This window comes from Artibeus jamaicensis, unplaced genomic scaffold (genome assembly GCF_021234435.1).
Source record: "Artibeus jamaicensis isolate MK-2021 breed Jamaican fruit bat unplaced genomic scaffold, CSHL_Jam_final contig_490, whole genome shotgun sequence".
Taxonomy (NCBI): Eukaryota; Metazoa; Chordata; class Mammalia; order Chiroptera; family Phyllostomidae; genus Artibeus; species Artibeus jamaicensis.
This window is the reverse complement of record NW_026521861.1, coordinates 16,556,009-16,580,927: the sequence shown is the minus strand read 5'-3', so window position 1 is coordinate 16,580,927 and position 24,919 is coordinate 16,556,009. Positions and strand designations below refer to the sequence as shown.

At 48.3% G+C, this 24,919-nt stretch overlaps 2 protein-coding genes across 16 annotated transcripts in view; one reads left to right on the top strand and one right to left on the bottom strand.

Moving 5' to 3' along the window:
• TACC2 (transforming acidic coiled-coil containing protein 2) overlaps positions 1-3,508 on the bottom strand; it is a 173,784-nt gene extending 170,276 nt beyond the window's left edge. For 12 of the 15 annotated variants that reach the window (XM_053668508.1, XM_053668506.1, XM_053668514.1 and 9 more), the window contains exon 1: positions 3,394-3,507. The gene's annotated coding sequence lies outside the window, so the exon portion shown is untranslated. Of the gene's footprint in view, positions 1-3,393 lie in introns of all 15 variants that reach the window. The other 3 variants (XM_053668513.1, XM_053668517.1, XM_053668519.1) reach the window with 3 other exon arrangements.
• Positions 3,509-8,663: 5,155 nt separating this feature from the next.
• Positions 8,664-21,713, top strand: NSMCE4A (NSE4 homolog A, SMC5-SMC6 complex component). Its single transcript, XM_037164844.2, has 11 exons — positions 8,664-9,012; positions 9,734-9,811; positions 12,118-12,248; positions 14,444-14,595; positions 16,467-16,566; positions 17,195-17,285; positions 18,340-18,434; positions 19,516-19,564; positions 20,267-20,361; positions 20,452-20,538; positions 21,599-21,713. The coding sequence occupies exons 1-10, from the start codon at positions 8,733-8,735 to the stop codon at positions 20,524-20,526; spliced, it is 1,146 nt and encodes a 381-aa protein (XP_037020739.1). The 5' UTR covers positions 8,664-8,732; the 3' UTR covers positions 20,527-20,538; positions 21,599-21,713.
• The last annotated feature ends 3,206 nt before the right edge of the window (positions 21,714-24,919 follow it).

The window sequence follows — 24,919 nt, the reverse complement described above, 5'->3', positions numbered from 1 at the left end:
TTCCACAGCAGCACGTCCGCAGCAGTGGGACACTTTGCATGGCCCGAAAGGAAATACAGAGCCACATTCTTTAATCTCCCAGAGTCACCTACAAAATTATGCCCCTTCCAAAAGAAAAACTTGGCCCCGCTTAGAAATGACCACTCCGGCTCCACCCACAGCCACGCCCTTCACGGTCCTTTCACACGTAATGAGCACAGCCAGAAAGAGAGCGTCTGTCACGACCACGGTCTCACAGCACAGGAGTTGATAAGCATTGCAGGCAGCTGCGATCTGAGGAGGGTCACTCTTTGGTAGAATCTGCACATTTCTCCGGAGCCCTGTGTGTCAGAATACTGGCACACAACTCATTTCCGCCATTCCTGAGCTTTGTGCAGACGTAGGCAGCCTGACTGCGTAAAGTGAGCCAGCTCCCTTTGCTTGCACGGCATTAGCCTGGGTTGCTGGGTTTAATCTCTTTATAATTCTTTGGCACCAATTCTGACACAGGGCTCTGCTGAGGCTGTTCCCTGACTGGAGCGTGGAGCAGAATTTCCCCTTTTTAGGTCACAAACGCAGAGCGCTCCCTCATCACAGAGACTCTCTCCACCATGTCAATTTTCAACGCCCCTGTGAGTAACATGTTATAAAACCTTGGCAAGGTGGCAAGTATCTTCTGTTGCTCCTGCCATCTGCCATACTTCCCAAGACCGAAACAGGCACGAACTTGCCCCAGCAGTCTTGGATTATAAACACACATCAAAATGCCCTCCTCCACACACAGCTGGGTGAAGAACCCTAGGAGAGATGTTATGAATTGCCCAGGGACTCTCAAAAGGCGCAGACGAGCCAGCATGGAGTGGTCTTTCTATGTCGATTTCTTGGTCAGTGTAGGGCTGTTACCTGTTCTAGTGAAATCACACACTCAGACAGGTAACTTTTGGGGACTTGCCTTTGTCCTTTACTCTGAAAAAGGCTCATTCTTTACCCTCCCCCCACTCCCACCATCGTCGGACCGAGCTGGCTTGGCTCACCACGCCAAACCACCTCCTTGACCCTGCCAGTTGGACCAGGCGTGGATGCCAGCTTCAGCTGGGCCAATCTGATCCTCTCTCTTAATATTTGATAGGGGCCCTAGAAGTCCACTGGTGGCTGCCAGTCACGAGGCAATGGGGAAGGAGGGCCAGACCAGTGCCGGAGAAACCCAGAGCCTCTGGGAGCACCAGGGACAGGACGAGGGCCGGGAGCCCAGCAGAGGGGACTAGTCCACCTCACACCGGAACAAAGCAGGCGGCAGCAGAGAAGCAGGGATGAAGGCTTGCCACAGCCCAGAGCTCCATTTCCTCCACCAATTCCCCCTTTTGAGTGGGTTTCTCTTTCTCATTATAACCAAACATGTCCTGATAGAAAACGCCCTCAAACGTCACCCCAGACTCTGGCCTGTTCTCAGTCCTCATCTTCCTTTGGCATCTGACACTGTCACCCCCACTCTCCTCAAACCTTTGCCCATTTAACGAGGTGCTGCAAAATCCCGTTCTCTTTTTCCTTCTCCAGCTATTCCTGCCCTCCTCCTCAGGGCGTTTAATGAGACAGCATCTGGTCCTCCAGCCCAGTCTTCTCCTTGGAAGATTCCACTGGTTCCCGGGACTTCCTCTGTTGAGTCCAGGCAGGAGGCCCCAGATCCAGACGCGACCCCGGACTCCCACCTGATGGCAGTTTTAACTTTCTGATGCGTATCTCTGCTTAGATGACTCACAGTCACTCAACCTCTTGGAATGGAATGTGCAATCTCCAGCCCTCAAGCCAATCCTTCTCTTGACATTCCCATTTCCTTGGAGAGGAGCTGTTCTTTCAGTCCCATCCCCTGGGACCCTCGTGGTGATCCTGTACCCCATGGGGACTGCTTGCTGAGTACCTGCCTCCCCCAGCCCAGACGGTCCATGAGGGCCCCGGTGACTTGAGTGTGGACCATAACTATGACTTCCCTCCCGGGGTCTGGTATGTGAGGCCACTTAAAAGTCTGCTGACGTGAGTTGAAGGAATGAATGGTTGCCATGTATTTTTCTCTCTGTTTCACTCCTCTTGTCTCTCCAACATGCACTCGCCAAGCTCTCTGCATCTTCCTTCCCAATGTCTCATTCACTGTGCCCTTCCTCTCTGTTCCCTTTGCCTCTGGGCCAGACTCTGATCACTGCCCCAGTCAGAGCTGCTGCAGCAGCAAGCTGGTCTCCCTGGTTGCAATCGAAAACCGACACGTGGGATTCTGGGAAGGTGATGACAGTGGAGTTCTTACATCCTCTCAAATCCCCTCATATAAACAGATGGAGCAACTATATCAAAAGGAAAGAACCTATGCACATTTACAGCAAAATGAATGTGCATGTAAGAAGGCTCCCCCAGAACTTCAACCACCAACAGCCACAAGATCCACCTGGTATCGGTGTCCCTGCAGGAGGAAGTGGAGGGAAGCAACAGGGTTGCTGTCAGCTGGACCCGAGAGCTGGACGGCCCCAAAGAACCAACAGGTATTCACAGGAAGGACACTGGCCCCTGCGGAAGCAGCAGCTAAAACTGGGTGGACTTTTGCCCCCTGTGCACACACATGTGCAGATGTTACACACTAACTAGCGAGGGCTGTACGTGGGATAAAGAATCACAGTCTGTGCATTCCTGTTTCAGGGAGCATGCTGTGAAACAGGACACACGCACTTGCACACACACACACGCTCACTCTGCTGTGTTTAACTGGACCGTAGGACTCTCTCCGGAGCTCAGAGTTCGGCCCCCACTTCATGGTGGCCCAGTGACTCAGTTATAACTGACATCAAGTCAAACCCAGAAACACGCAGTTTTCACTGAGCTCACTCGGCAGCTCCAGCCGGCAGCCACAGCGGCACACCAGGTCTGGAAAGGTACTCTCGAGAGTCCAGAGAAACGCCGGGCAAGCCTGTCCACGTCAACACGGTGGAGGGCTCAAAAATAACTATTTCCCACAAAGTCCTGGTGTAGGAGGGCCTTAGGGGTTCTCTTAAATCATCTTTCCACGGAACCCTATTTACTTGAAAACCTTATTTGCAATGGACAGAACTGTGACGGCGTCCAGACAAGCTGCTCAATTCTTATTTTACAGATGAAGAGACTGAGGTCTAGATCCGTGAGGCCATATTCCCCCCAAAGCAACTTATTAGAAAGAAAAAAAGAGAGTTTAGGTGGTTTAGAAGGCAATCAGATGGTGGGGGAGGGGGGAGAGATTAAGAAGCACAGATGTACCTTTGATTTTCCTTAATACGGGGGTGGGGGAAGGAAAAGAAAGATTGATAGAAATCCATTTATCCCTCCAATCTAAGTAGCCAAGCCAATTTAAAGCCACATGCTGCTCAAGGGAAAAAAGCCATTGATTCGAGACTGACTTACCCGGCAGCCTCTGAGCATGGGGAGCACACAGGGGAAAGGCTCTCTCTTCCTGATGGGACGGCTTTTCAGCACTTCCCTCTGCCCGCAGGCTGTCTTCCCCAGGATCACATGAAAGTGTTCTATAAATGTGCACTGGCTTAAGGTTGGGAACGCTGGCCTGGGAGGCAGCCGCGGGTAAGCAATCTGACCCCGGGCAGGAGGCAGCTTTCCAGAAGGCTCTGCGGCCCGGAGGGAGGACTACAGGGGTGGACAGCCTGCAGGTACCGGGGAGCCTGCAGCTCTGGTTTTCTCACTCTAAGTTTGTTTGGGATCTGAAGCCAGTTTCAACTGCCTTCTGCTGCAGTTTAATTTACTTGAGGCAGTTCCGAATTTTGGCTAGGACCAGCCACTTTTCAAAACAACTCAGCCTTTAAAAAAATTGAAAAAGGCTGTGAAGTTAGAAGTGCTCCTGGTCAAGAGGGACAGGTCCTTGTCAGCTTCTACCAACCTCAGAAAATCAAGTTGTCCCTTATAGAAAACGTCCACAGGCTCCCTTGAGAAGTGGGGAACGAGCAGCTGCTGTTAGGCTGAATCTAAAGGGCAGAGCTGCCTAACGGGCCATCTGTATGTAGCGCTTTAAATGGGTAACCACACAATGGAAAACTTGCAATTGTAGGAAAAGATGTGGAGCTGTTATGGACCAACACTGAAAGCTCTCCACGAGACATCATTAAGTGACAAAGAAATTAGGGTACAGAGCAGTGTGTATAAGATGCTACATTTGTGTAAAGAGAAGGAAGGTTTAAATTTATGAGTGTGTACTACATTATGTCTATTATATTATACATTGTATGATAGGGAAATCCTATGCTCTAAAAATCGTACTATATTATAATACAAAAAGTAATGGCTGGAATTCACGCATGACACTGTGTGACTGTGTGACTGTGGCTGTCTCGAGGGAGGGGTGGGGACTGGGGCACAGGGGAAAAGGAAGATCGTCTCCTCAAATATTTCCTTTCCTTTCTAGAAGTTTCATCTCATGTGAATAGTAATTTTTCAAAAAATATATTTTAAAGGTAATCTAATTTTCACTAGAAATAGTTAATCTCCCAACTTCCTATTCAGAGCATTGAATTCAATTGACCACCACTCCTTTCCTTCACATATTTAACATGTGAGCCGTTTCCCCATGTCATACTGCAAGGCAAAGGGTCACTGGGTCAATTCCTGGTCAGGGCACATACCTGGGTTGCAGGTTCAGTCCCTGGTCAGGGCACATGCAGGACGCAAACCACTTATGTTTCTCTTCCTCTCTTTCTCTCTCCCTTTCCATGTAGCTAGGATAAATAAATAAATAAAATCTTTAAAAAGGTAAAATCTGTGATTGGGTTGGGAAGTCTTCTTAAGATGCCAGAGTTTTGCAATGACTAAAATCCTCTGATAGCACAGGACTGACCCGTGCGTTCTGAGTGAGGGAATGGAGATTTTCTGTCCCGATTCATCTCCTTTCTGGGCGTGGCCTGATCACGGCCTGGTCCCCCGCCCCCCCACCTTCTCCACAGGCCCCACTGTGGCCTGAAGAAGGCATCGCATATAAAACCCTTTAAAAAACAGAAAATCCTGTTGAAGAGCGGAATTGTGCCAGGTCATCACATTTTATAATGTTTTTTTTTTCTTCTGAAGTCCTTGTGTGATTTGACATTCAAATAATGTTAAGTCAAATTTCCCCACAGGAACAGGCATCCAAGTAGAGGGAATACCTGCAGCGGGCCGGTCCCTACAGCCGTATAGGTCTGAGCGCTGTTTTTTACTTTCTCAGCATTACCTCTCACAGGGTGCCCAGTGCCTTCTTCCGAGTAACTCTGGGGCGCATCATGGTGGGCTCCCTGGCCACCGCCATGGTTTTCCGTCTCATCTAACATCTGTTCCCAGTTTATTCAGCCAGAAGCGCAGTTTTAGTCCTCGCATGAGTACCAACGCATAATCCTCGGGTGGAATTGCCTTGAGATATAAAAACCTGTTTACCCTAAAATCGCGGGTCAGAGTTTTAACGCTTATAAACACTGTGGTTCCCACAATCCTGAGCAAAACCGCAGACGTCTGCTTACCAGCTGAAGTGGCGCCACCATGCGGCCGTAGTGTAAGTGCAGTTTTTATCATTCGTCCAGCCAGCTGTAAAAGGAGTCTTGATCAAAACACTAATTAATTAACAAAAGCAAATGTTTTTTTAATTGGGGAGATTTGAAGTGTTTCAGAATTTGCTCGTGTGAAGTTTTATTAATTTTTTATTCCTATTTTCCCAATACAAATTCACATAAATGCGACCTTGCTGAAAATTACTAGCACATGGCAGAGAACACAAAGAAAACAAAACATTTTCCAGGCAATGCTTAGAAGAGATCATTGTTTACAAGTTCTGAGAAGAAAAAAAATACAAAGTAATGTTTAGCATGACAGTAAACAGGTAGATTTATAAAAATCAAAAGATAACGTTCACGGTCCCTATCTCCATACCCAGAAGAAAAAGAAACTCCCATTAATGAAGCTAACAGAAAACACACAAATTTAACTCCTTTCCTTCTAGAGACTTTGTTAAAATGATGGCAAACAGAGACAGGTTTTGCGTTTGTTGGGACAATAACAAAGCAAACTAGGACGGTGCCTCAGTCGACAGAAGGTGGCTCCAGCTTTGTTGGCCGACGGGCAGAGCCTGGAGGAATCCGGGCACAGGAGGCTCCCGCTCCCGCTCCCGCTGTGGGGCGGGGCGGCGGCACAGGGCTGCAGCCCGAACAAGACCCGGTCTTCCCTGCAGCCCCAGGAGCGGCTCTGAAACACCAAGAACGATGGAGGCCGCAGAACTGGGGCTGAAAATTGGAAAGAGGTGGAAGCGGAGCCTGCCCCTTCATCCTGCCCCACCTGCCCCTGATGCCTACCAACCAGACAAGAGCAAGGTCACGTACAAACGCCAAACCTCCATGTATTCCGAAATTAAAAACTCAATAGAAGGTTGAAGGCAAAAAATGAAGTACTTCAAAAAAATAGAATTAAAGTAGAATTAAAATTTAAAATATCAGAGGCTTAGAGAGTTAATCTGTGAGGTCCCACACCATCAATAGGAGACACAGGCAGAGAACAAAAAAGTGGAAGAAACAGTCAAAGAAGTAATAGAAGAATATTCCCCAAAGTTGAGGGGTGTGAATCTTCAGACTGGAAGGGTCCAGTCTGTACCTGGCACAGTCACTCAGACATATCACAGTTCCGAGGGTAGGTTGGGCTCAGCTAGTGGTTGCCAGGGGCTGGAGGGAAGGTTTCAGGGAAGAGGGAGTGACTGGTAGTAGGTAGGGGTCTTTTTTTCCTGGGTGACGAAAATGTTCTAAAATTGATTATGGCTGCAAAACTGCGTGAATAAAATAAAACTATTGACTGGTACACTTCAAACGTGTGAATTTTATGGTATGTGAATTATAACTCAATAATAACAATTTAAAAACTATTTCACTCTGTCTTTCAAAGGTGGGTAAACACAGTTAAATGGTTCTTCACCTTCCTAGTCCTGGAGTTCAAAGTGTGTCCACAGTCAGCAGCATGGTGTTCCCCAGTAGTTAGAAATGGACAATCAGAGTGCCCTTCCCAGACCTACAACAAATTACCTGGTCTCCAATTTATTTCTCCTTTGGTTGCTTATGCTGTTGGTGTCATATCTGAGAAACCACCGCTTAATCCAAGGCCACAAAGATTTATACCTATATTTTCTTCTAAGCGTTTTATAGTGTTAGCTCTTACACTGAGATTTGATCCATTTTGACTTAATTTTTGTATCTGGTATGAGGGCGGGGTCCAACTCCATTCTTTTCCATGTGAAAATCCAACTGTCACAGCACCATTTGTTGCAAAGACTATTCTTTCCCTCATCGCATTGTCTTGGCACCTTTGTAGAAAGTCCATTGACCACAGGTGTATGGGTTCGTGTCTGAACTTGTAATTCTATTCCACAACCTAGATGTCTTTCCCTATGCTAAGGAGGAGGCAGTATCCCAGTCTCAATTACCATAGCTCCATAGTAAGTTTTCAAACAGAAAAGTCTCGCCGACTTTGTCCTTTTTCAAGATTGCTTTGGCTATTCTGGGTACCTCCAGTGCGTTTCCTTATACACTTTAAAAATCAGTTTCATGTGTATCTGGAAGGCAAAGGCAGGTCTCCCAACCATCTTTGTGACCTGCTGCACTTTGCAGGGCGTCTGGGGCATTTTAGCACACATCGAAGTTTGTTGAATTGAATAAAACATTCCAGTCTTTTTTCCCCCTGCAGCTTGGAATAATTTCCACCTAGGAGAATGCCAAGTATTTGTTTCACTTCCAATGCATTGAACTGAAGTAGTAATGACAAAGCAATTCACGGGACCTTGAAGCACTGGATAGCCATGGCTTAAGGGGGTGGAGCCTGGAAGTAGGCGGTTCACTCAGCAGGTCAGCCACTTGCGGTCCCCAGCAGTCTGGTCTTTCCTCGTACTTGTCACCTCATCAGTAGTAGGCACCATCATGCCAGGCACCATGTCCTCCTGACAGCACGTCAAAGGAGGAGGGGTGGGGACAGAGACTCTCCGGAGGCTTGCGTTTCATCCAAGTAGGAAGCGCCCTCACACCTCACTGACAAAAACTGGGTCGCATGCCTACCTCGAGCCCAGTCTCTGGGGACATGATTCACGTAGGCCAACCACACTCCATCCAACGAAGCGGCACCAGAGCATGCGTTTCCTGAAATCCAGGTAAGTAGGGGTAGAACGAGGTATCACTATTCCTCATCGAGGAATAGCGTACATGAGGCAGAAAATGACCTGTTCGTAGGCTTCTGTAGTAACTCAACTTATAATGTTGTTCCAGTGGCAAAATGTGTTGTCAGCACCAAAAAGAACTTTGAGAAAACAACATTTGCAACGCAATTCATACTTTTATTTTTAAAACGATATCGAATATAATCCCACCTGTCTTGGACACTTTCGAAGGTACTTTAGAATCGTTTTAGCTTGAGAGCCAATTATGAGCATAAACTTGTCATGGTGCAGACAGGTAGTATCTAGAAGGGCTGGTTATCGCGGAGGTTAGCAGGTGCTGCGTGCCCAGGCTATGCCAGCCACGGTCGTGCGCGGGGGCGCCCTGCAGTACCTCTGGCGCCGTTGGGAGGCGCCCTAGCGCCTGCGCGCGCCGGGCCCGCCGCGGGCCTCCCGCCCACAGGCGTCGCTGTGCCGCGCCGCGGGCTCCGCGCCGCGTTCCGCGGGGAGCAGGCGCTCGCGCCGAGTAGGGGTTTCAGTTTCTGGCGCGAACTTCCGCTGTTCCGAAGTTGCACGGTGAATTGGCGCGATGTCCGGGGACAGCAGCGGCCGCCGGTCCGAAGGCCGGGGCCGGGGCCGCGACCCGCACCGGGATCGCCCCCGCTCCCGCTCGCGATCTCCGCTGTCGTCCCGCCGCGGCGCAGCGCCCGAGCGCAGGGAGGCCCCTGAGCGCCCGAGCGTGGAGGAGGGAGAGCCGTCGGATTCCGGAGACGAGATGGTGGACCCCGCGACCCTGGAGGTGGAGACCGACCACGGCCTGTGCCGCCAGATTCGCCATCAGTACCGGGCGCTCATCAACTCGGTCCAACGTAAGGCGGGGCGCGGGGCCGGGCGGGGCAGGTGCCAGGCGCAGGCCCTGCGCTGCCCGGCTGGTCAGCGGCGCTGGGGCTCAGCCGCGCCCGGATTGGCTCCCCAAGTGCTCCCACATCGGTCTTGTCTATCGAGCAGCACGACCTTGGCGGGGCCGCACAGGTCCCCGCTGGGCAGGACGAAACCGCTGGAGGCCGGGCGCAGTCAGTCGCTCGCCCGAGCCCAGACGGCCAGAAGCAGGAGAGGTCCGTGCGACTCGTCTTGCAGAGCTGCTCGGTTTCTTGCAGTCGGCGGTTCCCCGGTGTGGTCGCCCGCATAGCAGCGGCAGCGGCAGGGGCACCGAGAGAACTGTCACAAATGCAGATCCAACCAAACTCTGGGAGGGGTGTGCAGGAGGGTGGCCCTCCCTTCTGTTGGGTGGCCTCGAGGGTCTTGCGTGACTTGCAAAGTTTGAGAACCACTGTTAGGAGAGCTCCTCCAAGGCTGCGGCAGAAGTCGAGCCCTTTGGGGGAAGGTTAGAGGGAGCCGGTCTCCTCTTAAAAGTTCCCGTTCTTAAAGGGTAAGGTCTGGACGCGCCATTTTGGTTAAAAAGATGAAGATGTTGGAACTAATTAGCCAGAGAGCAGGGGGCGGGGCTTGGCTTTACTGCCGGTGATCACTTTGTCAACGACTCGTTGGTGAATGATCACATTTCCCAAAGCTTGTATTTTTTTAACATAGAAAACCGGGAAGATATACTGAATGCCAGCGACAAATTAACAGAGGTCCTTGAAGAGGCCAACACTCTGTTTAATGGAGGTAATTCACTCTTTTATATATGAATGATCTTTAGTCATATGTTTTGGGATCATTTTAATTAGTTTTACAGCCTCATTATTGACCTCAGACAATTCCCACATTTATTATAGTGCTTTTCTAGTTCTGGGACCTTCTCTACTGCAGTACTGTTGCAGCAGTATCACATTTATTTTGCACACTCCATTCCTTAAGCATATATATAACTAAGGATTGTACATGATATTCTGGGGGTGGGGCCAGCAGTTTTGAAGTGGTTCTGTTGTTTACATGTATCATCTTCCGTCTTTCAGTTGTATTTCCTGCTGGCCCCAGGATATGTGCAAACACTGGTTGAATGGATGAATGAGAGAGCAGAGCTGGCCTCCGAAGTCCTGTTTCTTTTCCTGTCCTGTCTGCCCTCCCTCATCTCTGTGCTGTTGGTCCATCTATGTAACCCAGTGGGGGCGGCCGTGTCTACAAGTGGACCTGTTAGTCTGCGGTCAGCGGTGTGTGAGAGAGAGAGAGAGACAGAGATCTCCGCACTGAGCTCTAGTCCATGGGCTGAGGGGGTCTTAAAATATCATCAGAGTTTGAACGGAAAGCAGCCGCAGCGTAACAGTAGCAGCAGCATGGTCAGCTGCCGAGGACAGGTCAGGGTACTTCCCGATGTGGGCCCTCAGTCATGGAGCCCTAGGGCCAGTCCCCAGACCGCCTGTCCCTCCAGGCCGGTCAGTGGCAGCTCTGTGGGGCCAGAGGGAGACCGCTGACACTTGCAGAGGTGGAGGGGAGCCAGCAGATCTCGCACTGGCCGGGAACCACAACCCCTCCTGTTCTTCCAGAGCCAGAAGCTTTGTTTGTGGTCATTGCCTAGCGGGGCTGCTGGATTGGTGTTGTCCCCTTTAACAGTTTTCTGCCTCCGTGCTCTCGGAGTGTTATCTTTCTTGCTCTGACTGCACCTCCTCCCCATCTTAGTCTAGTGATTTGCTCAGTCTCCTCGAAACCTTCCAGAGCCAGCCTTTCGCTGTTCACCCAGTCAAATCTCTCCTCCACCCTCTTTAGCTTTTCCTTCTCCCTCCCCAGCCTGGACCCCTAGTCCACAGCTCGAGGTTACTTTGATTTTCCTCGGTATTTTATTGTGCATCCTGTTAGTCCTTGACCCAGAGGTCATTTCCTCCCTTAGCTGACATGTCCCCCGTGCTCGCTGGGTCACCTCTTTAAGGCAAAATAATCCATTGGGCTGGGCCCAGGGAGCTGGTCAGCAAACACAGAATCGTGGATGGGGTTTAACTCCGTAGAGGCCTTAACACCGCCAGGGCAGCGGGTGCTGCGGCTAACGGGGAAGGGAGGCCAGGCACCTTCTAGGAATGAGCCTCTCTGGCTTCTTGCTCACTGTCACTTTCACAGTAACTCCTGAAATCCAGCTGCAGGGGAACATGACTTAGAAAAACAAAAAACTGGAGGCAGCAAGTTCACCAGCTTGAGGAATGTCCCAGAAGGAAATCGATGATTCACCTGCAGTGGCCTCAGGGAGCAAGCCAGGCTTAGATGTTTCTGTGTTTGGACTCCGCTGTGCTTCTCTCCTCTTGGCTGCCTTTTCGGGCGCCTTTCTGGTGTTTCCAGAGCACCTTTTCCCACTCCCTGTTCCCTGTGGGGTCCAGTGAACCCAGCCCCTGAGCCCTGCTGGTCCCTTTGGTGGAGTTTCCCTGCCTGTTCCCTTCTTGTGTCCTTTTATTGATACTTAAATCTCTTCTCCCTGTAGCTCATCTTCAGTCCTATGTCCTCTGTCAAATCCTTTTGGATCACCCATCCTCAGAGGGTCTGCCTTGCTGCCTCTAGGGTGGTGCCTGGGAGCCACGTGGAGGCGTGAATCTCCTGCTGGCTGCCCGGCCCGGGACATTATTCCAGCCGAGGCTCCTTGACAACTTACCGATTGCTGGTCTACGAAAGCATAGTGCGTGTTCAACTTGACTTACACCGGCCCATGTGATCAGAGTGACTAAGCTGGGTTATTGGCGTCAAGGGAAAAGCCATGTGATAGAGATGATAATGGGATTTTTTGTTTTGTTTTGTTTTAACCCTGGTTATTAAGAGGTTCACTTCTAAGGGGTAGGAAAAGAGACAGAGCTGGCTTTTATGAAGACTGGTCAGCTTGGATTCCAGATTTTGGTGACTTGGGCAGGGGAGCCAGTTTTTAGAGTGAGATGCCTGTGTTGGGACTTTTTTCCTGTCCAGTGGGAAATGCTGAGTTAGTGGTTGGAAATGTAAGGGAAGTGCCTGTGGTTAATGTGAGTGTTGTAATGTGTGTATTTTTCTTCTCTTTTGAATAGTGTCCCGAGCAAGAGAAGCCGTCCTGGATGCCCACTTTCTTGTTTTGGCTTCTGATTTGGGCAAAGAGAAAGCCAAACAGCTGCGTTCTGACCTGAGCTCATTCGATATGTTAAGATATGTTGAGACTCTAGTAAGTTCAAAGCTGTAGAATCTTAATAAAAAAATGTATTCACCTGTATGACTATCAACTTTGCTTATATCCATATGCAGATAGCTTTCACTTCATTTTTACTCTCTGCGGGGCTCAGATCCCTTCGCAGAGACTTTACCGAACTAAATAGATGGCAGAGGAGCTGTCTGGTGGCGCCTGGGCCGGGAGCCCAGAGCAGTTTGAAAATTACTAGCATTCTACGACTCCGGGTACTGCGTTTATGTAGACATGGCCGAATTCCTTTCCCCTCGACCACCTGTCAGTTCACCAGGTGTTCTAGTTTATCCTTAGTGACCTGGGACCTTTGACCAGGGCTCTGCTGAGGCCGCACTGCAAGTGGCAGGCTCAGCTGGAATGAGCCGGGGCTGGTCGGTGGGTAGGTTTAGTCTGCCCGGGAGGCTATCTTGGAACCACATGTGTATGTGGGAGCCCTGCTTTTGTGCGGTTTTTGGTTTTTGCTCTTGTTTTAGTTACCTTTCTTTGCTTCTTAATAAGCTTGTGTGCTTGTTACCTGAAATTTTGAAACTTTTCCATGATGGATTTACCCCAAAAGCACAGTGAGACCGACCTTTTATCTTACTCCGTTGTCTGTTTTTATTATTATTATTATTCTACTCTGAGCCTAGCAGTCCGCTGGGACATAGACTGGGTGCGTTAAATAGTTACCAAGATGATTTAGTGCCGTGTGTGCTGGCCAGATAAATTAATTATTTTGTAGAGGAAAGAGGTATTTCTTGTTTTGTAAGCCTTAATTTTTTTTAAGTTTAAATTTAACTTACCTAAACTTTAAACCTTACGTTTTTCTTTTTTAAAAAAAACTTTTATTTTGAAGTATAATGCATTTTTTTAAAGGCATACTAATGTACAGCTCAATAAAGTGACCCAGTATCAGGCTCCCTTTTTTTTTTAATTACCGTTATTTATCAGGATAAGCTCTGTCCTTTATCAGAGCTTATTTGTTCACCTATCAGAATAAGTTCCAGAAGTCTTAAAGCATCCCCTAAAAACCCTGAATCAGCCGCTGCCCAGTGTCCGTGTGGGGAGGGCCTTTCCGAGTACAACACTAAACAGGCGATAAAGCGGAGATGGGTAGATTTGGCCAGACTAGAGCTGGAACGTCCTCCTCCAAGTGCTCGGTGGTGGGTGGGCGGGCGGCGGGACGTGCCGGCGGGCTGACCACAGCTCTCTGGCCGGGTTCTTCTGGCGGCCTCTTGTTTTTCTTGAAAGTTGGGTTGCCTTTAATAGGGTGAAGCTCCCTCGGGGCTTTTTGATTATCGTTTCTGTGTGATACTACCATTTTAATTTGATAACGTCTGGCCATTTTAGAATTTTATAATGTAATAAACATGTACTTTCCTAAAAGCAAATTTAATATGGTACATTTTCTGTGAGATAGCTTGAGATAGGAGAATTATTAGATTTCTGCCAGCGCTTCCCAGGAAGGCAATTTCCCAGTGAGCAGCGCTCTCCCTGGCATTGGGCCCCTGTTCCCTGGACGTGCGGAGACATGAAATGAAATGAAAATACGAACGCCAGCTCAACTTCCCCGTCCCTTCCTGGAGCTTTTGTTTGGGATGCGATGTCCTATTTTCATGCTAGTACAGCTTTACTAATATTTTACAAATGAACTCCTTGTGACCCAGAAATTCCCAGCAGGATTGGTTCTTTTGCCATCCCAAACCCTACAGCCTGCAGCGGGCCGGGGCAGGGTTCCTCAGCCTGGGCACTGGGGACATTTGGGGCTGAGCCAGTCTCTGGTGTGGGGGCCTGTACCACGCATTGGAGGATGCTGAGCAGCATCCTGGCCTCTGCCCACTAGATGCTGGGAGCACCTCCATATCCAGCGGTGACAGCCAAAAATGTCTCCCGGTAATGCCAAGAGACCCTGAAGGCACACGCTCGCCCTGGTGGAGAGCCGTGGGTCTGCACCACCTCACTTCCTCCCCAGAGGTTCTGAGTGCGTTGACGAGTAGCTTTTGCCAATAGAAGGTACCTCTGGAAATAGGAATTTATCAATTTAATTATCTTTATAATAAGAACTTGAGCCAACTTGTTTGGGCACTGAAACAGACTCGGCCTTTGGCCTCTTAAAGTGTAGAGATGCAGGTTATTGGACATGGGGAGTGACTGCTTGTGGCTTAACTGGGGTTTTCTGTTCTCCTTCATTTTTGTAGCTGACACATATGGGTGTAAATCCGCTAGAAGCTGAAGATCTCGTCCGTGACGAAGATAGTTCTGATTTTGAATTCATAGTCTATGACTCCTGGAAAATATCAGGCAAAACAGCAGAGAACACCTTTAATAAAACCCATACATTCCACTTTCTGTAAGATTATGTTAAAGATCTGACAGACCCGTCATGTGTAACCCTTAAATTGTTTTTTATTGTAGAGACCAAAGTGATTTGATGTTGTAGAGGTGACCGTCACGATGCCATTGTTCAGAGACTTTATAAACTTGGATTTAAATGCCCATACCGTCTTGAGGTGGATGGAACTCCATCCTGTTTAACCTCAGCAGGAAAGACTGTGGGCCAGAACCTCCTCCCCGGGCTGCGGGGAGGCTTTGGGTCTGCGGCTGACCCTGGCTTTGTTTTAGCATCATTCAGATCCTGAGAGTGGAGGAGGGTAGTACCGCCTGTGAGGGTATCTTAAGCTTCTAATGATGTGTGTAAAGTGCCATTTGTTATGTTTCCCTGTTGGATGATTACGGGCCCTCATTTGAAGACTGCTTGAGTCACTATGTAAACTTCCCAGTTCATTTTTAGATGCAGTTCTGATTTTGAAAAGATTTTCTTTATGCCCAAATGAAATGCATTTCTGTCTTAATTTCCTAGCCCAGTCCTCGGGAGAAGCTAAGCACAGCTCTGAACAGTTCTTTGGGGAGGCAGGCGTTCAGACGCGTGGATCTCGTTCCCCAGGAGATGCCTTTCTAGGGTCGCCACCATAGAGAAGAACCATGTCGGTTCTTAAGTGGTATAGCTCCTGGGCATCTGTCTGTTCTGATCCACACCCTTCATGGTCTCTCCGGGGTGGTGGTATCTCCGTTTAGAAGGCTTTGGAGATGCCTGTGTCTGCGTAGTGGGGACAGGCACTTGTCTCCAACAGGCCTTCGGGTAACTCAGGTGCCCCGGGCCATTTTGTATGTTGCAGCACACAGATCAAACCTCTTTGCTGGATAAAACCTCAGTCTTGGTTTGTGCTGCTGAGCTCTGGGCCCTGTCATCAATCCCAGGATGTAGGGCTAGCCTTTTGTGGCGTGACGTCCACTTGATTCATCCAGCCCACCTTCCCGCTGCCATGAACTGCTCACGGCTTTGCACCTGGCACTTGTGGTTCCCTTGGCCTGCAGTGTCCTTTCTCCCTTCTTTCCAACTGGTGTGGTTCGTGCATCCCACAGACCCCAGCATGGAAGCCTCCAGTAGCCACCAGAACTGTCAGTGTAGGGTCCCATTTCCCAGCCAGGTTGCTCCCGCATTGTCTGGGTAGCTGGCCCTGCCCACAGCAGCCGGAGCACCTGGGTAACACCCAGCACAGCACTGGAGAATCTGTCTCATTCTGCTGAAGTCTGTGTAGACTGTATTTTGACTACATGAGTACTTGGAGCTTTTCAAGTGTAGGGACCACGTGGGTCTAAATTCTTGGGGCCTTGGCTCCACACGATGCTTCTGTTGCCGTAGCTTCAGTCTGCCCTAGGGCTTTTTGCAGGAGGTAGAGGGAGTCCAAATGGGAAAGGGATCGCAGGGCCTCCCCTTGCCCTGTTCTAAGACCAGTGTGTTCTGTCGTCCTGGGTTGGGAGCCTGCACCCTGGCTCACCTTGTCCAGAGGCTTTTAACTCCGGAAGGATGATATGCATTCCCCTCCCCATGTGTTCATCCTTCCCTTGGCTTTGCAAATTAGAGGGCAGGCCAGCTGGGCTACCAGAGGCCTATTCCTGGGATTACTGCTCAGGGCAAATAGGCAGGTGTTGGAGGAGGTGTCCAAGGCTGAGCAGAGCGCCTGCGAGCTTGTTTTAGAAACACGCAGGGAGCAAAAAGGGTGTCGCAGTCCTGATAGGAGTCTTGGTCTGGTGTCAGCTCGTAAATCGCTGGCGATGCCTGGTCTGGATTTGACTGTCCCACGGAACTGCTTTCGGTTAGTGAAATTAGTCTGTTTAGAAAACGTACGAGAAAAGACATGAAAGCGTGTTTCTCACTAGGTTGGGTTCGATACAAGGAGAGCGCCCTGTGCCAAAGCCACGGGCGGAACGTCCCCGACGAGTGTGCACGGCAGAGAAGGAGAAGGACATGCCTGAGCAGGTGAGTTTTTTTTTAACTCACGTTGTAAAAACACCTCAAATGAAAATGGCCATTACTATAATGTACGTGCAAATTTGGCCATCTTTTCTAAGTTTAGGGTTCAAGAGTCACTTACTCATTTTATGTGAGTCTTTAGACGTTCTGTCGGGTTGACCTCTAGTCTTAGTTTGAACTCACTTCTGTGCTTTGGATCAGTTCTGAACCAGCTTTCGGGGGTGGTCCCCTGTGTGGACCGTCTGTCTGATGTGCTGTAGGGTGTTTAGCAGCGTCCTTGGCCCTTTCCCACCAGGTGCCAACAGCACCCCACCCCAGTTTTGACAACCAAACACACCCCGGGGGCAAAATCACCGGGAGCCGAGAACTACTGTTGTAAAGTACCCTTTTGTATTCTTGTGTTTTATGTTCAACCGCAAAATGGTTGTTCGGTAATGTTTCTCTGCTATTAAAAAAATTAATGTACAAATGTTACAGAACATTTTTCTTTTAACTCTTAAGTTTTAAGATGAAGATAAACGCCGCTGGCAATCCCCAGTAAAAGACATTTAGGGGTTTGGATGTGTAAGAGAGCAGGAGAGGGCAACAGGCAGGCAAGGGGTCGGTCAGCGCGATGATGACTTTATATTTTCAGTTAAAAAGAATGGAAGAATCTCATCAAGAAGCAACAGAAAAAGAAGTAGAAAGGATCTTAGGGTTGTTGCAGACATATTTCCGAGAAGATCGTAAGTATGATACCAAGTTTAAAATGGGGCAGTTTGTATTCGTTTGGCGTGTGTTAGCTGCAGTGAGAAGCTATTAGTATTTTTATTCAAAAGAGATTTTCAACTATATGTAATATTTGCATCATTTTGATTCTTTTGGCGTATATATTTAATGAGGCTTCCCAGAAGTTCCATGTGAGGATGTTGGTGAAGTAACTTTTTTATTTTTAAACAGTGGGGTGTTGTTTTCTGTTAAAAAATAAAACGTGACATAGTGAGAAGAGTAAAGAACACCTGTTCCACGTCTCCTCACTCCCCAGAGGGGCCACCTGGAAAGCATGATAGGTGTCTTTTCAGATTATCTTACGTTTATGTCAGTCATATAAATATGCACATAAGTAGTTAGAATTTTTTTTGATTTTGCATTTTTCAAAGTTCATTATAATATACACGTTCTTTGGCAGCATGACTTTTGCATGTTTTCCACGTGGTTCTTTTCCATGATCCCTATTATATGGCTGTATCATAAATACATGTATCAGTTTCTCTGTTAGTGGACAAGTAAGCTCTTCCCAGCATTCTACTTGTGTACAAACTGCGGAAGTGAAGAATCTTGGTGTGACTCTGTGCACCCGTGCTAATATTTCTATAGGGCGGCTTCATAGAGGGGATGGGTAGGTCCCGGGGGCCTACCTGTTTTTTTAAAGATTTTACTTATTTATTTTTAGAGAGCGAGAAAGGGAGAAAAACAATGGTGTTCGAGAGTAACGTTAATCAGTTGCCTCTCACACGCCCCCAACCTGCAAGCTGGCCTGCAACCCTGACTGGGAGTTGAACTGGCGACCTTTCACTTGGCAGGATGACTCCCCACCCACTGAACCGCACGGTCGGGGCCACACGTGTGTTTAATAGATTCGCCAAGTTGCCCTCTGGAAGGGTTGTGTCGATTTACACCTCACAACAGGATGAGTGCCCATGTCCTTCCTCTGGCTAACACTACACAGCCTTGGTCTTATGGATAAAAAAAAAAGGCCTTTTCCTGTCTTGAAGAATTTTTTTCCTTTTTTGTCTGTAGCTAATACTCCTATGTCCTTCTTTGACTTCGTGATTGACCCGCACTCTTTCCCCCGCACGGTGGAAAACATCTTTCATGTTTCCTTCATTGTGAGGGTAAGATTTATTCCTATGATTGCTTTTATGTGCTTTTTAAAAGGTAATAATGAAAGCCATTGAGGGGAGCTGGCAAAGGTATTTGTGCTAACCGCTATGCATTTGGACATTGTAGCTAAATCCTAACTGACCTGGAGGCAGAAGAAACCAGCTAAAACAAAAACAATGAAAAATTTGTGTGCTTGCTCTCCCGTTTTGAAACTATTTATTGAGAGAATTGGCAAAATTGCAATATGGAACTATAGAGGTTAGATAACACTCTGGTATAAATGTTAAATTTCCCAAATTTGATAGTTGACATGATATATAAGAGAATATCCTTGTTCTCGAGAAGTATACACCGAAGTACCAGGGGAAAGGGTCAGGTTGTCCATTACTGACTCTCATAAAAATTACTAATATTTGGGGGTGGGCAAAAGCAGGTTTACAGTTGTGAGTACATGAAACAGTTTATTCTTGTATTTATTGTATTTGTTTTCATATGAACAGCTGTAAACCTACTTTTGCCCACCCGTGTATATACAGAGAGAATGAAAAATGTGGCTTGGGGAAGTTGAGTAAAGGATATATAGGTGTTTTTCAAGTTTGAGATTATTTCAAAATTGGCCCCAAAAATATAGTATGGCTTTAGACTGTCTTTAGTCTTACCAGGTTGCTTTCTTGCACATGTAAGATGAATATGACCTTAACCCAACATAGAAATCTCACACTGACCAAAGTGTTTTCCCAGCAATGATAACAGAGGCCTATTTTGTCAGGGGTAAAAGATAGCATTATGCATACTAAAATGTAAGTATTCACAACCGTGTGTATATCAGCTAAAGAGGCAAGACGGTTTTGTGGAAGAGACCCTCAGGGCGGAGGCGGGGTCTGGGGGACGGAGCAGGCGAGGACCTGAGGCGAGAACCGGAGGGACAGGCAGGTAAACCAGATGTTGGGGGCTTGTCACGTGATCGCCCCGCTGCTGTCAAGTTCTCGTCATCTGAGATGCAGCACTGACTGAGCAGTGTCTTTATCCAGTGGCATAGGTTTTAGATCTAAATTTTAGTTCTCTAAAACCGTTTTTTTGTATGTGTTTTAGGATGGTTTTGCAAGAATAAAACTTGACCAAGACCGACTGCCAATAATAGGTAAGTGATCCTATGTTCAGAAAAATTCGTTTTAGAGAAAATATATTTGTTACTGGAGTTTATGAACTGTGTTTTACTAAATGTAAAGGTTTTCATTTAGGTAACTTTTATAATGCCGTATCTTGCTCAACTAACCGAAAATGTGGTCATAGTTTAAAACAGAGGGACTTATCTACATTTATTCAACATCTGCTGCCGTCAAGATTAACAAGAAATGATGCAATTTCCCTCAAATTTTAATATAGAAAGTTTGTAATTGCAGTTATTTTTGTAGCTTCCTTCTTTCTATTTTTTCCTTGAAGCCAGCTTCCACTTTCCCTGAGAGAATCTTTAATTCTTAGTTAAATAATTTCACTCTCCATTATGCTTCTCCTGGTAAGGTCTCTTGTAGAGAACAAAACACTTCTATTACATTTGCATGTTACGCAATTTCATGTTGGGCTCACCAGGGCTGAGCCTGCGCGTTGGGGTGTAGATGTGCAGGGGTCGGCAGGTGAGAGGAATGTGTTTCTGCACTAGATTTTCTAATGGAAGCAGGCGGATTACTTGCTACTGTGATAATAATACAACTCGATGCATGATGTCCTGAGTATGTACTATTATAATTATCGTCTCGGTACAGGTTTTATCCCTATGATTCATCTTTGCTGTTTTGCTTGTTCCTGATTTGATAACCTTTGAAAACGTTTGTCCTTCAAACAGAACCTGTTAATATTAGTGAAGAAAATGAGGCCATTGATCAAAACACCCAGATCAGGAATCAAGGAATCATAGCTTTGAGTTATCACGACTGGAAGGTAAAGCCCCGCACGCTGCCCCCGGGATGTTCTGCCTCCGACCTCCTGTGCCGTAAACCCGGTGCCCATGTGTCCTTTGTTCTCTGCCAGGAGATTGTGAAGACCTTTGAGATCTCGGAGCCTGTGATCATCCCAAGCCAGAGCCAGCAGAGGCCGAGCACTTGATGGCCACCGAAGGTAACACTTCCTATGGGACAAGGGCAAGTTTTCATTCCACTGCACGTGGCATGCCAGACCGTCCTGTGTTGTCACGTTCTGGTGGAATTTGGATTTTTCCCCCTTCAGTGCCCCATTCTTAGAACTGCATGCTGGTGACGAGGGCTGAGTGGGACCGAGTGGTTGCCGGCTCCCTTCTTGGGTTTGTTACGTTGGTGGTCTTCAGACGTGTGGCTGACAGAGGCAGAGCAGGAGTCCGTCCCTGGCTTGGCTTTTGCAGCCCCTGACAGAACAGACCGATGAGGACGATGAGGGGAATATTGAGTCCTCCCATCAGTTTTGCTCAGCGTCCCCTGAGCTCTGCGTGTTTTGTAGAAACAAAGCAGAAACAGAGGATTATCTTGAAGTGCAGTCAGTGAATGACCATTTCTTAAATTTGAGTTATTCTGTGAAAAGATTCTTCATTTTTATGAAGGAGAGCCTTGCTAGAAGGAAGCCAGAGCCATGGCTGGGCGTTCTGTGCTGCCAGTGGCCGTGGGCAGGAATCAGACCTGGATTCTGCTGGCTCTGCCCCTTTAAAACCTCAGGCAAGCCACTTACTCTCACCCAGCTTCCTCTTCCCTGTCTATGAATCTGTCGATAGATTGGGGAGGAATTTTGAATTAGATAACTGCTAAGGTTATTTTTTCTAGTTCAGATTTTTTATGATTTTGAGAGGTAAAATTAGCTTTTTACTCCTTACTATAAACTCTTTGTAGTGCCTCAAATAACAGAGCTGCTTTTGTTCTGGGACAAGAGTGGGGGCGGGAGGGCAGGTTGACGGCAGATAACACAGGGTCGGGCGAAAGTAGGCCTGTAGTTGTTCGTATGGGAGGTAGCGCAGCGATTGATAAATAGCAGCACGAGAACAGACCCTGTCTCAAGTACTCACAGCTGTAGACTACATTCGCCCCACCCTGTATAATGGGTCAACATGGGCCTTAGTCACTGAGGAGGGGCTGGCTGTTAGATTTCGTTTATGCAGATTAAATCAATTTTTGATTTATAAACTGTTAACTGGCTATTTTCGCCCTCTTTTTAGGATTCAAGTGGATAGTGACATCCAAAAAGGAGAGCAGCATGTATTGTATATATTGTATGATTGAACATTTTTAAAGACAGATTGTTTTTAGTAAAATGTAGCTTTTGATAGTTGATGAATTTGTCATGGTTGTCTTTGATTAAAGGATATACACTGCCATATTCACAAATAATTGTCGTTACTCCTTATTTCCTGTTATCGGGAGAGTGTCTTCCACCCCCCAGCCCTGACTCACTGGAAGTTTTAGATGGGTTGTCCATGGTCCTTAGATCTTTATGGTTCTCGTTACATCTCTTTAGCCGTCAAGTTATCTAGTCAAGTCAACACACATTAAGTTGTACCGCATAAAATGGTTTTTGTAGCTAAAATGTGGCCGAGCATCCGCAATGTCCTAAGAATCGGCCTGTGATTTACACACAAGCGGCTCTTTGGACCTCGGCCAGGCCGACCGGACTGCTTTCCCCAGCAGGGCTGGCCCGGGATCCGTCTCACCGGCCGTCTCACCGGCCGCCTGTCCTCTCAGTGCCCGAGGCTGCTGGCCGCACGGAGGAAAACCACGGGGCGGGGTGGGCTGGTGCTCCGCCCGTGCGTCTAATCTCTGCTGGGCCTTCAGGGCCGTCCTTGGTGCTCTCCGAGTCCCTGGTTGGTTCCTCGTCCATTCCCCAGCTTTTCACATCTACCCTTGCCCCCCCCCTTCCCCCTAGTGTCAGACGTGGGGGTGTCTCTTCTGTGGATAGCTCCGAATTCTAGCTCCTCCTGCACCCGCAGGGGTCCGCTGTGCCTGTCACACCTGCTTTTCCTCAACCCTGCTTGTCTCTCCTAAAAAATTGTCGTGACCCCCTAAGTGACTGCCCTATCGCCTCTAAATAAGAACCACTTGGGAAAGTAGTCCATTCCCTCCATTCTACTGAGGCTCTTTCACGCCAGATTCATGGCGATTCCTTTCCAAATTGTAAAATCCAGTGGGTAAGTGCTGCGCATTTGACACTTGAAAATGTGCTTCTCGAACGCTACCTCCTCGTGTCTGATTCTTTCCCTGGTTTTCCCTCCACCGTCTTTCTCTCAGGATCTGTGCCCCATCTGTGTCCCGATCATCCCGGAACTTGGACGAACCTTCTCTAAAAAGCTGCATGTGATACCTGATACCAGTGGCTTGTTCCACAGCACGTGGGCTGTTTGGAACATACATGAAACAGCCCTTGGGACTTTTCTCTGGGCCATCCCTGTACTGCTGCTTTGACTACTTTATTTCCTTAGAAAGCAAGCTGTGAGTTCTTTTCTTTCTCACCCTCTCCCCGCCCCCCACCGCAATCCTGACTTTTACTGGTCATAATTCTCCTCTGGTCTCTCGAATCTCCACCTTGCCCATCGTTCTGCCACAGACTCCCATCTGGTGTTCCCTGCTTCTTGTCTGTCCTTCAGATTTCTTCCGCTTCCTTAAGACCGCATGTCAGTTTCTCAGTGACTCCCCACTGCCTTCGAGATTGAAAACACGTGGGCCCTTCAGTGAGCTCCGAGCCCTGCCGATCCGGCCCTTCCCCTACGTTTCTGGGCTCCCTTCGTCCTGAAAACTCTGGCCATCTCTTTCATTTCTGTTCAACAGCCTTGTTGAGATATAACTCAAACACCCTACACTTCACCCTACGATTTAAAGTGTATTTTATTATTTGTTAGTCTACTCACAGCGTTGTGAATCACCACAGTGTTAGAACATTCTGGTTCACCTGACCCCTGCCCTTTGGCAGCCGCTCAGCCTCCCTCACCTACCCCCTGACCCCTCAACCCTAACCAACGCTAACCTACTTCTGTCTGGAAACATGCCTATTCTAGCTCCCAGAATTGCCTGTTCTGGGCATTTCACAGACATGGAATCACACGTGTAGGCTTAACGTTATAATTTCCCAAGCCATGTGTGTTCGATGTTGCCTTTCTCCTTCCCTTCATTCACTTACTTTCTGCTTGTTTCAAACCTTCTTCACGGAGGAAACTTGAGTGGTTACTTTTTTCAAACCAAGGGGGAAAAGCTGCTTTGCATTTCATACCTTTCGGTAACTACTGAGTATCTAACCATGTACTTTTTCACTGCTTTAAAAAATTATCAACAGAAGTTATGTAGACTTCTGACTTGGGGAAAAAAACTAACTCATGGATGTTTTCTTTTACAAACCAAACTCCTATCCTATCCCCAAAGCCTTTCTTCTCCCCCAGAACCCGGTGCTGGAGTAGCACCTCCTTCTTACCTCTGTCATCTTGTTTGCGCTCCTCACCTGCTTATTTGCACGTCACTTCCTGAGGAGGCCCCCGGGGCCAGGGCTGGGCCTTACTCTGTGCTGGTGGCCCTGGCTGGAGGCAGGCAGCAGTGCCAGACACAGATGCTCCGCCTCCCTGAGGCGTTACCATCCAAGGGGCGTTCTCGGGCTCCACGTACGTACGTGCCCCTGAATTGCCACCCTACTCCCCGGCCCACGTTCTCACAGTAGAGCTTTTGGTGCCCCAGACTTGGACATGTTCTGCTCTGTTTCTCCTATTGCGTGACAGGCTTTTCAGAATTTTGGACTGGTAGATTAAAGGATGGCTGCCAACTGTTTTGAGAGGAAGAGTCTGTTTCCTCTCCCCTTGAACTTGGGCTGGGCTTGGTGACTTGTTGGAGCAACAGAAGGCGGCCGAAGTGCTGTACTGGGATTTCTGAGGCTGGGTCGTAAGGGGCCTCTAGTGCCCGACAGGCCTGGCAGAGCCCGCGTCACTGTGTAAGAAGTTCAGCTGCCACGTGGCCCTGGAACGACCTGGGGAGGGGAGGACGGGAGCGGGCTCAGCCCAGCTAAGCCCAGCCTCTGAGCTGTTCTTGCCCAGGGCATATAGGGGCAGCAGTCTGGGCCCCTCCAGATCAGCCCAGCCATCTGGGTGTCCCCAAGTTGCTCTAGGGGGGCACGGGGGGCAGAAACGTGCCCAGCTGAGCTCTCCTGAGTTCTCCATAGGGAACTGTGAGGTGCAACAAAACGGTGGTTCTCAGTCAGCAGTTTTATCGTTCAGTGTTTTCTCTCCCCGGTTCGAGGCACTTAGGAACAAAACGCGGGTGTGGGGTTTTACTGCACTAGTGACTATGAAAGTAAGCTAGCCTCAAAGAGAAATAACGATAATCTAGAAAATAACTTTATTATTTTCTAGTTGGCTTTTCAGAAATGGTGGTATGTTCAGGAGCTGCCTTGGAAGTGGATTTTTGACCTTGCCCTCTTCTCTTGACTTTTCCCTCAGAACAGTCACTTGGATAGGTGCGTCGTCTTGAGGCTGGGCCAGGGGGTAGGCTGTGACCCACTCAAACTC